The sequence below is a fragment of the Lynx canadensis genome, chromosome A2 (assembly GCF_007474595.2).
Source record: "Lynx canadensis isolate LIC74 chromosome A2, mLynCan4.pri.v2, whole genome shotgun sequence".
Taxonomy (NCBI): Eukaryota; Metazoa; Chordata; class Mammalia; order Carnivora; family Felidae; genus Lynx; species Lynx canadensis.
This window is the reverse complement of record NC_044304.2, coordinates 20,443,432-20,458,685: the sequence shown is the minus strand read 5'-3', so window position 1 is coordinate 20,458,685 and position 15,254 is coordinate 20,443,432. Positions and strand designations below refer to the sequence as shown.

General features: G+C 59.3%; 2 protein-coding genes across 2 annotated transcripts; one reads left to right on the top strand and one right to left on the bottom strand.

Moving 5' to 3' along the window:
- Positions 1-730: 730 nt before the first annotated feature.
- PCBP4 (poly(rC) binding protein 4) lies at positions 731-10,829 on the top strand. The gene is given in 14 exon segments (XM_030306912.1): positions 731-901; positions 6,978-7,119; positions 7,264-7,287; positions 7,396-7,428; positions 7,654-7,770; positions 7,992-8,123; positions 8,283-8,411; positions 8,658-8,732; positions 8,898-8,942; positions 9,019-9,082; positions 9,206-9,258; positions 9,348-9,377; positions 9,380-9,519; positions 9,941-10,829. Coding segments are annotated over 13 exon segments (1,212 nt in total). The 5' UTR covers positions 731-901; positions 6,978-7,038; the 3' UTR covers positions 10,230-10,829.
- Positions 10,830-11,498: 669 nt separating this feature from the next.
- GPR62 (G protein-coupled receptor 62) lies at positions 11,499-12,742 on the bottom strand. Its single transcript, XM_030306913.1, is given in 8 exon segments — positions 11,499-11,629; positions 11,631-11,795; positions 11,798-11,830; positions 11,832-11,987; positions 11,989-12,012; positions 12,014-12,160; positions 12,162-12,196; positions 12,199-12,742. Coding segments are annotated over 8 exon segments (1,098 nt in total). The 5' UTR covers positions 12,662-12,742; the 3' UTR covers positions 11,499-11,554.
- Between the last annotated feature and the right edge of the window lie 2,512 nt (positions 12,743-15,254).

The window sequence follows — 15,254 nt, the reverse complement described above, 5'->3', positions numbered from 1 at the left end:
ACTCCTCCCATTCCCTAGCAGAGTACTCTACTGCGTCGCGGCCCTTGCGACCCTAGTCCCCAGGAGGAATTCTGGGGGGTAGCTTTGGGAGAATGGCGGGGCGGGCTGCACGGGATCACACCGCTCTCAGGCCCCTCCTCCAGCTGGTCCGGTAACTTGTCCCGGGTGGACAAGGGCCGGGCCTCGCGGAAGCTGTGGGTGGTTGAGGGGCGCGGGTCTTGGTGGGCGAGAGCCCCGCGCGGGGTTGCGGGGATGGAAGGCGCAGAAGCGAGCAGAGCTGGGAACCGGGTCGGGCGGAGGGTCGAAATCCGGGCTCCGAGGGATCCGAGCCCGAGCGAGGCAGCGTGGGGCCTGGCGGCCGGCCCGCGACCGAGATTTGGGAGCGGTGGGCTCGGCGCAGGCGCCGGGCGGGCGGCCCTGGCGGGCAGAGAGCGCAGGGGCTCGGGGCCAGGCACCGCGGGACCACTGGGCGGTCGCTCGCGGCCGGGCACCCCCTCCACCCCTACCCAGCCAGGTCCCCCGCTCTCGGCGCGCGGACGACCTCCCGGGGGAGGGTCGCACCAGCCCTCCCGGAAGCGGCCACCGCTCGGGGCGCACCGCGGCGCGCGGGGCGGGGCGGGCGGCTGCGGCACTGGGGCGGCTGGGGCGGGCCCGCCGCGCTGTAATCGGATCCGGGGAGGGGGCGGGGAGGGGCCGGGCCGGGCGGGCCGGGGGGTGGGGGGGGGGGGCGCGGAGCCGGGCTCCGGGCCGGCCGGGCTCCGCGCCTGTCAAACCCCTCATTGTTCGCAGCTGATGTCACTCGCAGTTGTGAGCGGCCGCCTCTCCCGGGGACAATGTGGGACTGAGCGGCCCAGCCGCCGCGCCGCCGCCGCCGCCGCCGCCGCAGGACAGCCCCAGCGAGGTAGGGCGCGGGCCGGGCGGGGCACCGCGGGCCGCGAAGTTTGGGGGTTCGGCTGGGGGGTGGGGAGCCCGCGCTGGAGTCTACAGGCCGGGGTCCAGATTTGGGAGACTGGGAGACATGCTTCCCTGTCCCACTCGGGCCCAGGCCTGCACAGGTGGGGGGCGCTGCTCTGCCAGAGGAGCCCCCAGCACCAAGGGAGGGCCTTCCTGGACCTGAGACCCCAGATTCGAGGCCCACATCCCACTTGCTGTTTCTGTTCTTTGGACCTGCTCTTCTCTCGATCTCCTGCCTTGGGTTCTGGTTCTGCTCCATCTCTATCCCCATCTGCCATTCCCCTGCAGTTCCTGGCTGGACACACACCCCTTCCCATTCTCCGCAGTCCTTGATTTGGGGGGGTGGGGGCGGCAGACAGATCTCCATCCAGGGGTGTGTGGAGATGACAGTTGGGGGCTCAGAGTGGTCCTTCACGCCCTGTGGCTCTTCAGCCCCTCAGCTCTGACCTAGCTTCTAGCTGGAGTCCTGGAGGACAGGGGGTGTCTCTGGCTACTCACTTCAGCCTGGCTCTCATGCCTGCCTGGCCAGGAGAGGGAGGTGCCCACCTCCTCACTCCCCTGTCCCAGGCCCGCCATCTTGAGACCTGTGGCACCCAGTGCTCCGCCCGGCTCCAGCACCATGGGGAGTGGTCTTCAAGGGGATGCACCCACAGCCAGTTGCATGCCCTCCTTCCAGAATGTGGGCTCTTGGTCCCCACCAAGCCCACAATGTTTACCTTTATGCTGGACCAACAGGGCATGTATCCCTAGGGGCCCTCCTTCTCCTACAAAGAGCTCTTAGACCCCAGGGACTCTCCAGGAGCTTAAACCTTAGCTCCAGTCTTCACTCTTTCCTGAGGTTACCCTCACTGCTTCAGGGCCAGCACCTGGGATCCTATCCTTTTCCCATCTGAAGGTCCCCTAGTTGCTCTGGGCCCTGGAACCCCCTCAATCTCCAAAGCACCCCCATCCCAGCCCCCACCCCCCAGACTTCATCAGCATGCAGGCTCAGACTGCCCAAACACAAGGGGATTGTTCTTCCTGCATGCTCAGGGTGGGGGGCTGGGAGCAGGCGGCCCACACACCCTGGCAGGCCCAGGCCACAGGGAGGCTGGCTTTGCCCCGCCCTGTGTCCCCAGACAGGCTCTGTCCACCCTCCCTACTCCCATCCCTGCCACCTACCCCCCCTCTAGCCTCCATCACCATCGCCCAGTGGCATTGACCTCTTGAGGAAAGAGCTCTGAGCTGCACAGGTGGACCCCTGGTTCTCCCAGCTCTGCCAGTTGCCTTCCATGTAGCCTTGTAAACAAATGCGTTCCTCTTTGGGCCTCAGGTTCTGATTTTGTGAAACCTGCGCCACTCCCCAGCTCTTCTTCCAGCCTCCCTTCCACATGGGGAACCCATTCTGGGCCCCTGGAAGTCTCAAAGCACAGCACAAATTCCCCACCCCAGTGACATGCCCTGGAAGCACCTAGATCCAAAGAAACAGCAGGAGCAGGGGCTCTGCTGAGGAATGGAGAGAGGATTCTGTCTAGCCAGATCCTGGGCCTCCTATGTGGCTGGTCCCCCCCATGCCCTGATCTTCTCACCCCATCCTCACTGCTTCTCTGGGACCCTCAGCCCCATCTCTGGTCCCTAATGCCGCCAGGCCCTTCTCCCTGCACACGTCCTGGCTCCTGATCTCCTGGAGGAACTCTTACTTTCCTGGGGAGTAGAAAGATAGGCTTGAAAATGCCCAGTTGGGGCTCCTTTGAGTTGAGGCATATCTTTAAGGGGCACAGAGGCCTGAGTGGTTATATCTGACTTGGAAGGTTGGGGAAGGCTTCACAGAGGAGGTGGCATTTGAGAAGGATTTTGACAGAGAGTGAGGAGGATGGGCATTTCAAGCTGGGTTCAGCCTGGGCAAAGGCCCAGAGGCCTGGAGGTGCTAGGCGTGTTTTGCAGCCTGGTGTGTAGGGGAGAAGGGGTAGAGATGAGAGAAGAGAAGCTGGCAGGGACCAGATCACAAAGGGCCTTGAGTGCTTGTCTGTGGTGATCAGGCTTTATTCCTTGGGCACTGGGGAGCCATCGATGGCTGTTGAGCAGCAGAATGACCGAGTCTCCAGCATGGAAAATAAAAGCTAGAGACCTTTCTCAATTTGGGTGAGGCAAAGGGTATCAGGGGGTGGGGCTGTACCATGAAGCTGTGTCCTTCCTCCTGGAGCCCAGTCTGGGCCTGCCTCAGTTTCCCTCGGCTGTGAGGACTCTTGAGGAGTTGCCTAATGATGCCCTAAGGAGGCTATAGCATTTCTGACACCAGACAACTTGTCAGAGCTCCCCTTCGCTGCCTAGCACAGATTCTACAGGATAGCTTTGGGTCAGGAAACCAGAGGGTGGAGCTCATGGACCCCCCAGGCTGCTCCCCTGCAGGCCTCTCCTCCCCTGACTCTCCCAAGAAGTGCTATGAATGGTCATCCTGGGAAGCTGTAAGGCTGAGAGGCTGGGCACATGGGTCGGAGGATACTGGAACATTTCTTGTGGAGGCCTGGGGAATCAAGAAGGGGGAGCATACCCAGTGAAGGGGATAGGCAAGGGAGTTAGGATCCCTCCCTCAGTGCTGATCTCCCCAAGCCTAGTGTCCACCTCCCGCCACGCCCTGCTTCGCCTGATGTCCCGAGCCATTCCCCAGCATCACTGGGTGTGGCCAGCATGGCTGCTTTTGGATTAGGAGTAGGAGGCTGCTAGGTTGGAGCCTGGTGGTGCTGAGGGGGATGTCAGGGGATGTGAGGTGGGGGATGAACTTGGAGACTGCCCCACACACACACACACTTTCTCTCTAGCCCAGGTGGGTCTGTAGGCCCTGGTTGGTTGGTCCAGACACTGGCTAGCAGAGCCAAGGGAATCCCCCAAGGGGCGGTCCCGTCCACTTGAGTTGCCTGGCCCCAGGAGCCCTCCCCTCCCCCGGATTGTTCTTGCTCCAGAACAAAGCCAGGGTGGACACTTGATCCCTGCATGTGGGGGGGAGCTGGCTAAGCCCCCGGCCCTTTGATTGGGCAGCTGTCATGAGAGAGAGACAGCTGGGGGGGAGGGGCAGGAAGGGGCAGCCGCCATCGCTTACACAGCTGTCACCCCCCCCCCCCCCCCCCCCCAGCCTGGGTGGCAGGAAGCCAGGGACAGAAGGAGTGGGCACTCGATCTGGGGAGGGGGCCTGGGGAGCAGAAGGGAACACCCGAGGTCAGAGGCCTGGTCTGAGCTTGGTATGTTCTGCCAAGGAACCCTGCTGACCAGAGGGGGCTGGGCACCCCCAGAGGTGAGCTGGAGGTCAGTATGGCATGACGTGTGGCTGCCATGTGGGTGGCCCAGCAGGGACCCAGGGCCCACCAGCAAATAACTCCCTAGAACCCTGGTGAGGGCAGAAGGGGAGCCAGCACGCCTAATAGGACTGTTTGCTCTTAGGGCCCCTAGGAGACTAATTTGGGAAACCTGTGTCAGGAACTCTTGTTCTCTCCTAAAAACAGGAAAGATCTTGAGGGTGTCTCAGAACAGGAAGGACACAGAGATACCAGCACCAGCAACCCCCAGCCCCATACATACACACATAGCACAGGTGGGTAAACTGAGGTCCATGTCAGGTGAAGGCCTGGCCAAGGTCACCCATGGAACTTGAGGCAGTGGGCTCTACTACAGACCCAGGTACCGTTTGCAGGGCAGGAACTCTAGTTCTGGCCACATTCTAGGCCCTTTGCCTTTTTTTCCTCAAGCCTTATGACCCCAAGAGGTAATGTGGCAATGGTATGGGGACAGTGTGAAGTCTCCCACTGATTGCCACTCCAAAGGAGTCCCTGAGTGTCTGAAAATTCTGGAGCCTAAGACCGTAGCTTTGGACAAGTTGTCAGTCCTTTCCAGACATGACCCACATGTACTAGCCAGGCAGGGGTCTCACAGACTACTAAGTCTGCTCCTCACCTTTCAAGAGCCCTGCTCCAGGAAGAGGACTGACAAATCCAGACGGGACAGCCAGAAAGGAGAGGCGGACGGGGCCTGTGACAGAGCCCCACACTAGCAGGCAGGACTGTGCTTTCCCCCACCTCTCTGTGACCTTGGGCAGGTTATAGACCCTCTGTTGGCATCAGGTTGCCTTCTGTCTGGTGAATTCATTTGTTCAGCTCACCATTATGTTCTGAACACCTTCTCCAGCTTGGCTCTGGTCTGAGCTCTGGGGACACAAAGAGAAGGTGGCAGCCTTGGCCCCTGCTCTAAGGGGCTCCCAAGCTTGGCTGTCCAGGGAGGCACAAACTAAGCACGTCATTACAAGTGCTTTGCTGGAGGAAGTGCATGCAGCTGGGGGAACATTCGCAAGGGCAGCCAGCATGAGGCTGGCCAGGATGCTCACAGAACAGAGTCCCTGTATCCACTGTTGACTTCTGACCTCTGGAGAGCCTATGGACAGGACTCAAGGGGAGGGAGGAGCCTGTGCTGGGGAGACAAGTTACTGAGTGCTTGGGGGGACAGCATTGTCCCCCAACGGTACAGGGAAGGAACAGGCCTCATGCCGTAGAGTGGCTTGCTTGGGCTTCCTGAGAAAGCCAGGCTGGGGGCACCCCTTTCCTACTCCATGCCCAAGCTCTGGCTAGCACGGGGGTTCCAACGAGGGGATAGGACAATGCTCCACGCCCTTGACCCTCATGTCAGAATAGGGCAGGGGGCTGAGGAAGAAGGTGCCCAGAGGTCTCTAGAGTGCTCTAGGCAGGCACACTCATCCTTGGCTCCCACACCCTCTTGGGCAGAAGGAATTTGCAGAGTTAGGGCTTGGTCCTTGGCTCAGCTTTGGCACCAATTGGTCCCACTCCATTTTCTGCCTTGGGTTCTGGTCCCCCAGTTAGCTCCCCATCAAGGCTGAGCCTTGGTAGGAGACAGCCGGCTGGAGGAGAGGGATTTCCAAGCAGGATTAAGGTTCAGGATTAAGTCGGGGCATGAAAAGGGGTCGGGTAGGGAGGGCTGGGAGGGCTGGCGGCTGGGCTAATCCCAGAAGCTAATCTCTGGCTCCTCCTTCCTCTGTCAGTTAACAGTTAACGGCCTTGACATTTCCCAGCCCCCAAATCCCTTTCTTACCCATCACCCAGTCCCAGGGGGGAAGCATTCTCTCCATTTTATAGGTGAGGAAATTGAGACTGGGAGCCCAGTGACTTGTGTCTGGTGCAGTAGAAAGTATTCCTGGCTGGGAATGTGGCCACTTCTTACCTCTGCAGCACACAGGAGATGGCTTGGAAAACCATTATGCAGACTGCTGGTCTCCTGACATCACCCCCCTTGCCCCATGTGCTGAATGAACCCTGCTGTCTGCAGGGAGGCTCTGCTTTAGTGACCAGTGGAGGTGGTATTCCCAGCCCTTGTGCCCCAATCCCCACAAGCCTCTGCCAGGCAGTGGGAAGGCTGGGGCAAATGGACCCTCCTAGAACCTTGCTATCTTTACTTCCACCCTCCTTTCAAGGCCTTCCTGTGGCTCCCGATGGGCTCTCCAGCCTCAGCTGCAGCAGGCAACTCCATGTTATAGTCCTGGGGCAGGGGCGGGGGGGTGGGGAGCTCTGGCTCCTGGATGCAAGTGCTTCTCATTTGAAATAACTTCAACCTTAACCAAACTTTCAAGGCCCAATCCACAGGGGTCCCCTTTTCCAAAAGGTCAGAGAGGAGGCTCTCCCTCTCTGGACTCCCATAGGCCTCCTGGTTAATTTTTCTAATATATGTGGGAAAGGGAAGGATACCCATGGAGACTGGCTGCCTACCGCATATGTACTTAGCTCATTTTAATTCTCATAACTCTTTGATGGTAGGACTTGGTAGTCTCCTCTTACAGATGAGGAAGCGGAGGCTCAGATGGGTTAAATGAACTGTCCAGGGTTACCTAGCAAGTAGTTGTATACAAGGACACCGGTCAGTGTGACATTCGAAACTGTCTCTCTTCTGTAGGAATTTAGTTAGTTTGGCTCTGATATCTTCATGTAAGGGCAGGGAACCCAAAAGAGACCTGGGCTCCTCTCTAACCCCGCTTCTGCTGCACCCACCAGAGCCGGCTGGGCACCGTGGACGCACCCCCAGGCCGCTGTGGCCCCAGCCCCGCCTGACAGGATGAGCGGTTCAGATGCGGGGCTGGAGGAGGAGCCAGAGCTCAGCATCACCCTCACACTTCGGATGCTAATGCATGGAAAGGTGAGTGGGTGGGGGGCAAGGTGAGGCATGGCCAGCCAGCAGTTTGATCTCCTGCGTTCTGTCTCTGCTAGAGCTCCTGTCCCGGCGGAGGGGCAGGGCCTGGGGCATCGGTGCTCCCTGACTCTACTCTTGTCTCATTTGCAGGAGGTTGGCAGCATAATTGGGAAGGTAGGTGCCCAGTTCTGTTCTGTGTAGACTTCAATCTCAGGCCTTAGGCCAGGTGTGGGGGCAGTGACCAGTCAGGCTAAGAGCCATTCTGTGTTTTGTCTCCTACAGAAAGGAGAGACTGTAAAGCGAATCCGGGAGCAGGTGAGGATGGAGTTTGGGAGAGCTGCCCAGGGCACCTGGTTTGGAGGGGAGGGGAGATCCCTAGCTGCATTTTCCCTGAACCCCACTATTTGGGATGACCAGTGAGTGCCCTTGGAAGGTAGCTGTTTCCAGCCTTGGCCGGGGCCTGGCGAGTGGGCAGGCAGACAGGTTCCTGGCAAGGAAGTGGAGAAGGAGACCTGCTGCCCGGCCTTTCTGTACCCGCAGAGCAGTGCCCGGATCACCATCTCTGAGGGTTCCTGCCCCGAGCGCATCACCACCATCACTGGGTCCACAGCAGCCGTCTTCCATGCAGTCTCCATGATCGCCTTCAAGCTGGATGAGGTCCGTGGGTGGCTGGGGTGGGAGGCCAGGGGTGGTTCCCTGGGGCAGGGGAACAGGGCTCCGACTCCACGCAGTGGCTGTAGGTGGCAAGAAAGGCTAAGCCCGGGGCAGGGTTCTTTCATTAGGGTGGGATTTGGGCAGGGCTTCCCTCCTTCAAACCCCAGCAGGAAGGTGCTCCGGGGGTGGGGCAAGCACAGCCAAACCACAGTCTTCCTACCCAGGACCTTTGTGCTGCTCCTGCAAATGGTGGAAATGTCTCCAGGCCTCCGGTGACCCTGCGCCTTGTCATCCCTGCAAGCCAGTGTGGCTCACTGATTGGGAAGGCTGGCACCAAGATCAAGGAGATTCGAGAGGTGAGGAGAAGGGGGATACCACCCTCGGGGAGTCCTACCCTCCACTTCAGAGAGTGGACCTGGGCTTATGGCTTCCTGTCCCCTGGGGAGCTCTAAGCCTGGGCAGCCCTAGCCTGGATATGAGGGCAGCCAGAAGTGGCCCCTGTTCTCTGCTTGCAGACCACGGGTGCCCAGGTGCAGGTGGCGGGAGACCTGCTCCCCAACTCTACAGAGCGTGCTGTCACTGTGTCCGGGGTACCTGATGCCATCATCCTGTGTGTGCGCCAGATCTGTGCTGTTATCCTGGAGGTGCTGCCCTGGTGCAGGGAGAGGGGACGGGGATGGGCCCTGGTCCGTCTTGTCAAGCCACCAAGTCCTATGCATATGGCACTGAGTGGAGGCAGGGCAGGGCTGCAGGGATGGACTGGGAGCTCCAGGGTGTCGGGATGTATTTACCCTGGGGGTCATGGGAAGGGCCTTGAAAACATAGGCCCTTGGGGGATACAGGGGGGCCTGGAGGGTCCTGACAGAGCCTCCCCCATTTGTGCCTTCTAGTCCCCACCCAAAGGAGCTACTATCCCATATCATCCAAGCCTCTCCTTAGGTACCGTCCTTCTCTCTGCCAACCAGGTGAGGTGGAACAGTAAGAGGGGTGAGAAGCATTACTGGAGAAGGGACTTGAGATGGGGGAGGGATGGAAGAAGGGACTTGGAGGTTGGGTGGGAGGAGGAGTGACTGGCCAAATTGGTTTGACTTGTCACAGTAACCCCCCTTCACCCACTTTGTCTCCCACAGGGCTTTTCTGTCCAGGGTCAGTATGGGGCTGTGACCCCAGCTGAGGTGAGTAACCATAGCCCAAGGGAGTCCTTCCCAAACCAGGCCTCCTCTGACTTCTGACCCTTCTTCTTTGGCACAGGTCACCAAGCTCCAGCAGCTCTCGGGCCACGCAGTCCCCTTTGCCTCACCCAGCATGGTGCCAGGTGAGCAGCCCTGCAGAAGGAGGCAAGCGCACACTCCAAGGGGCAGACAGCCCCCTTGGGATGTACACGGGGAGGCAGGAAAGGCCCAGAATCACATCTGATCCCTCTTCTCCTCCCTCCCAGGACTGGATCCTGGCACACAGACCAGCTCACAGGAGTTCTTGGTTCCCAACGATGTGAGCAGGGGATCGGGTAGTTTGAGGGTGGGCAGCAGGGGCCCAGGAGTCTGGGCCTGGCCTCGTGTTGAATTCTGTTGTCCCCCCAGCTGATTGGCTGCGTGATCGGGCGCCAGGGGCAGCAAAATCAGTGAGAATCCGGCAGATGTCAGGGGCACATATCAAGATCGGGAACCAAGCAGAGGGTGCTGGCGAGAGGCACGTGACCATCACTGGTTCCCCTGTCTCCATCGCCCTGGCCCAGTACCTCATCACTGCCTGGTGAGTGTGGGGAGGGGCTGTCCCAGGTCACGGGGCTTATGTGCCTGTGAAAAGCACACCTGGGGCGGGAAAGCTGATCTCCCTTTTCTGTCTCTGTCTGGGTGTGTCCTCTGCCTCCCCAACCCTGCCTTTCCCACTCCATGTTGCCCCATCTCCCCTCCACGTCTATTCCTTGTGTCTTCTTTTCCCATCCCTGTCTTTTTCCACTGGGTTTTGCCCTCCCTGCGTCTCCTCTCACCCCGCACCTTACCTGCTTATTCTTTCTTCCCGTTTCCCACTCTCCTGCCATTCCTGTTCTCTCGGGTTGAACATTGTCCTCGATTCCTCTCCATCTTTCATCTAATCTCCCCTATATTTGCCCTCATTGCCCCTCTCTCACCCCCACCTTCCCCTGCATCTCCCCCCATATCCCTCTCTCCAGTCTAGAAACGGCCAAGTCTACCTCTGGGGGGACGCCCGGCTCGGCCCCCACAGACCTGCCTGCCCCCTTCTCGCCGCCCCTGACGGCCCTGCCCACAGCTCCCCCAGGCCTGCTGGGTACACCCTATGCCATCTCCCTCTCCAACTTCATCGGCCTCAAGCCTGTGCCCTTCTTGGCTCTACCACCTGCCTCCCCAGGGCCGCCGCCGGGCTTGGCGGCCTACACTGCCAAGATGGCAGCAGCCAATGGGAGCAAGAAAGCTGAGCGGCAGAAATTCTCCCCCTACTGAGGCCGGCTGAGGCACAGGCGCAGGGGCAGGCAGGACCACCGGTAGGGGCTGCCTCTGCACCCTATCTGCCCAAGGAGACTCCACCCTGGGGTCCCAAACACCACTAATGCCCAGACGCATGGATGCACCCCCCACCCGGCCCCGGTTTGTGGGAGTAACTCCTCTTAGAGCGGGAGCAGTTTCTGGCCCAGGGTCTGGGGAACTGCAGCAGCTCCAGGGTAGGGGGCTCCACCCCCTCTAGCTCTATGCTTGGATGCAGGGAGCATCCTTAGTGCCCTCACTTCAAAGGGTCACTCATGCACTCCCCATCCCTTAGGGCTTCCCAGTCTCCTGCTCCTCTGTGGGGATCAGGGAGGAGGGCTGGGGGGTGGCTGGGGGCCATGCTTCTCTCCCCACCTCCCTGCAGATTCCTGCTGCTTCCACTGATACCCTTTTGACTGGAATGGACTGGCTGGGCTTGGCAGAGGGCAACCCAAAGAGGGGACCCTGCTGGGCAGCTGGGGGAGTGGTGTGGAGGCAGGGGCCGAGTTCTCAGCAGCAGACACTCTGTACAGTTTTTTCAATCCCTGTTTTTGAATAAATATTCTCAGAGACCAGGAAGCTGTGAAACATTGTGGGTGTTGGCAAAACCTCCAGAAAATGGGTGTTGACAAGGTCCCGGAGGACCCCATCTGTGAATCCGCCGGTCCCCATTGGGCTTTGGCTCCTTCCACATGCCAGTTTTGGGGCTCGGGCCCTTTGGGGTCATGTTGTTCAGCCTCCTGCCTCTGGCACCACACTGATCCAGTTGTTTTCTGGGCACTTTAGAAGCTGGTAGAGGAGTTCCAGTAGCTTGGTCCAGCCTCTCCTTGGTGTAGATGTCAGGGAAGTCCTTCTGAGTATCTCTCCACTGGTTCCTCCTGCTGTGGCTGTTACCTAGACCTTGCCCTGCTTCGTCCATCCCTTTGGCTGTAAACCCTTAGAGCCCACTTCTCTGTGATCCTGCCCACTTCCTCTCCTTCTTTGGCCTGGGGACTAGCCGTGAGTGTCCAAACCCACCTAGCTGGAGGAGCTCTTAGAGATGGTCCAGGATACAAATGGGAAAACAGGCCTAGGAAAGGGTAGGTCTGTATACAAAGCTATGCAGAGTCACGGCTCAGAACCAGGATTCCCTAGCTCCCAGAAGCCTCTTGGCCTCACCAGGCTGCAGGCCCTCTTTCTCCTGTTCCAGAGCCAGAAATCCAGGCAGGCACCTGCCTGGAAACTGTGCAGGAGTTTGGATGGGCCTCCTTCTGACACCACCATCTTTCTCCAGTGCCAGCTCAGTATGGGAGACAGATCTCCTCTCAGGTGGCCCCTGTCATGCTCAGGTTCTCCCCTTCTGGCAAATCTGGGGCTTGTTCTGGTGCCCCAGGAGGGCCCTAGGGCAGGGCGCAATGAAGGTCCCTGGAGGTGCTGCAGAAATGTCGGCAGGTGCCAGGCCCGAGAGTACAGGTCCGCGGGGGGCTGGGGCAGAGCCCGGCGGGCAAGGCGGCCCAGTGCCCGGCGTACGGGGCGCTGTAGCAGGCCATACAGGAAGGGTGTGAACCCGCGAAGGCCGAGTAGGCCACCCAGGTGACGGGGCGCCTCAGCACACTGCGGCTTGCTCAGCGGGCGCCAGCACGCACAGCCATAGGGCAGCCAGCAGGCTGCGAACTGGCCCACGGCCAGGGCTGGGGCCAGGGCTGCTTTGCCCCCAGGCAGGCGAGGCCGGAGGGGTGGCAAGATGGAGAGGCGGCCTATCCAGAGAGTCGGAGCGCGGCCGGGGAGCCGCGCGCGGGCCGCGGGGGCCGCAGGGGCCGCAGGGCCGCACGGCGGGCCACGAGGAAGATGCCGCCATAGGCGCCGAGCAGCAGGAGGGCCGGTAGCGCGAAGGCCAGCAGCGCCCAGAGCGGCCGGAAGGGCCCGAGGCCAACCGGCCAGGACGGAGCAGCGCGTTGGAGCCGGGGTGGAGCGGGCGGCGGCCGAGGCAGGGAGAGCGCGCCCAGCAGCCCCGCGGCGGCCCACACGGCCGTGAGCACCAGGCCCGGCGGAGGCCGCGCGCCCGGCCGCAGCGGGTGCACTATGAGGCGGTAGCGCGCCAGACCGAGCGCGGCCACCCCGAGCGTGCAGGCGGGGAGCAGCGCCGCCGAGAGGAAGCGCGCGGCGCGGCACGGCGCGGGGCCCAGGCGCACGCGGCCCAGCCCGGGCGGTGGCTGCGGCCAGCAGGCCAGCGGCATGATGGAGGCGGCCGCCAGCAGGTCCACGACGCACAGGTGCACCAGGTAGAGCGTGTCACGCAGTCTGGGGTGCGCAGCACCAACGACCAGCAGCGCGCCGTTGCCCAGCAGTGCTGCTGCCTCCACGACAGCCGCCAGGATCAACCCTGCCGTGACGGCGACTTCTGAGGTGTTCAGCACTGTGGTGTTGGCCATTGGAGCGCTCAGGCTTCACCCTGTGCTGGGCTGCAGAGAGCGAAATGGAGCGTCTTCCCTCCCCCCTTCCCATCACCTGTCCCTTGCTCCTCTGGCCCCTCACCTCACAGGATGCCCCGGTGCTGGCTCCATCGCCCAGGCTGCCATCCTCTCAGGGGCTTGGGCGGCCCCATGGAGGGATGCAAGGCTGGGACTTCTGCTCTCTCCCCTTACCGCCGCAACTCAGCCTCTGCTGGAGATGGTACTGGCTGACACTCTGATGTTGCCCTTTAGAGACAGAGCTGGCAAGGGAGGAGCAGGGCCTGGCACCAGCCCCCTGGGTCCTAGCAGCTGCCAGCTGCTGGCTGGAGACTGTGCTGTGGAGGAGCTGGGGGTGCCTCTGGAGGGGGGCCCAGAGCAGGCACAGGCTGGAGTCTAGACTGAGACATCAGAGTGGGGGCTTCAGAGTCTGTGGGACCCTGCTCTGCCTTTCCCCAGGGCAGGAAGTGGTCCTCCACATGCTCTCCCTTCTCATCTCCACCAGTGGGGGTAATCAGATTATTCAGCCTTTGTCCTGAGGGGAAACTGGGGTACCAGTAAGACAAGGGCTGCAGCGGGGAGGGCTACAGGAGGGCTAGTTCTCTCAGAGAGGAGGCTAGGAAAAGTGAGGGAAAAACATTGTAGGATGTGGCGCATAGTAGGCTCTCCACAAGGATTAACTTGGCACAGACTAGGTGCTTCATGATAGTGTGTGGAATTAATAAGAGGAGGCTTTGGGGGAAACTCTTGGGGTTTTTTGTTGTTTTAATTGAAGTATAGTTGACATATATTAATTCAGGTGTACATTCAACAATTCTATACATTACAAAACCACGCTAAGTGTAGTTACCATTTCGACTGCTGTTTTTTTGTTCGGTTTTGTTTTTGCTGTTAGCAAACAAGTCCCTTCTGCTAAGAGCACCCTGAGTTTCCTTTAAGAAACCACCCCTCCCCAATTCTCAGGGTTAGGGGTTGGGAGAGCAAGATCCCCACCCTCTGTTTTCCTAAGGTGCAAAACCCAGTCCCAGCCAGTGTATGGCATCCCCCCACACCTGAGGTGGTTGGCTCTGGGAAAGCCATGTGACTCTAATGGGGCATATGCCCCCAGGTGAAGTCACCCAGTCCCCTGTCCAACCCCCTTCTATGCCCTGGTGGTTTGACTAATATCCGAAGCTCCTTTCTCTCCCCTGCCTCTCCAACATCTCCCCCAGTACTTTGACTACTGGGTGCCTTAAACTTCCTATGTCCAAAACAGAACCATGACTCTTGACCTCTCTCCTCAATGTGCTCCTCTCAGAGTCTTCCCCATCTCAGAAGGTTTTACTAATGTCTCCCTTCCCCCAGGCCCCATGTCCAATCCATTAATATGTGTGAATCCAGCCATTTCTCCCACCACCACCCCTCACCCGAACCACTTCAGCATCCTCTCAACTGATCTCCTGGCCTCTGCCTCTGCACCTCATGCAGTCATTTGTTTGTCCTCAGATCCATTCCCCAGTCTTCCCCAGTGCTCCGCCTTCCAGGGAACTGTACTTCTTAGGGTTCTTTATAGCTGGTTTTTGGGTGTATTCAGCTAATGGAAGTTAGCAGAAGACTGGAGGGTGGAGGGAGGGAAGAAGCCGAGGTATTTTCCCTCTCATGCTCTCAGCCTGGGGCTCTGAATCTACTGTCCTTTGTGGAGGACAGCCTCTCTCTCCTTCACGCAGCCCCCTCTGTCGTTCCACACCTGAAGGGAGACCCTGGCTTCCCATGGTGGAATATCATTTCCTTCCATTATCCCTCCAGCCTAAGGGTGGTAGCAACTTCCTGCTGTTGCTAATCTTTGGATTGCCTCACCATCCCCTCTGGTAGTTCAGTTTCTTTCCTGTATCAAATTCCCCTTGTCTGGAATCCCCAGGGTGATTTTAGCTTTGCTGATGGATCTTCATTAACACACCCTCCAGTCCATCTCTACACAGCTGCTGAAGTGGATCCCTCTAAAAACAAATCAGATCATGTCACGATCCTGCTGTTATCCCTCTCAGAGCTTCCCATCATCAGAATAGACTCTCAGCTCCTCTGTGCCCAGTTGGCCTCTCCCCACCTTTCTGACCTCACACTCTTTCTTGATGACCACACTTCCAGCCATAGCAACCATCTTGCTGATCCTCCAACATGTCAAACTGGTTTCCACCTCAGGATCTTCACATGTGCTATTTCCTCTATCAGAATATGCTTCCCTCAGATCTGTCCAGGAGTTAGTCCTTCACCTAATTCAGGGCTCTGCTTGAGAGAGGCCTTCAGTGACCATCTTTTCTAACATCCCCCCACCTTCCCATCACTAATTCTTTTACCCTGACTTATTTTTCTTCCTGGCACTTTCCCTACTTGATAAATTTCATATCTATGCATGTGCTTGTTTACAGCCTGTTGTACTAGCCTGTAAGGTCCATGAGAGCAGGGGTTTTGGCTGTGTCTTGCTCGTGCCTGTGCCCCTAGAACCCACCCCAGGCACATGATCAGCGTTGTATAGAGCTAGATGGTAGCCACCAGGGCATGAACCTCCAGATTTGACTCATTTCCTGCTGGAATTTGA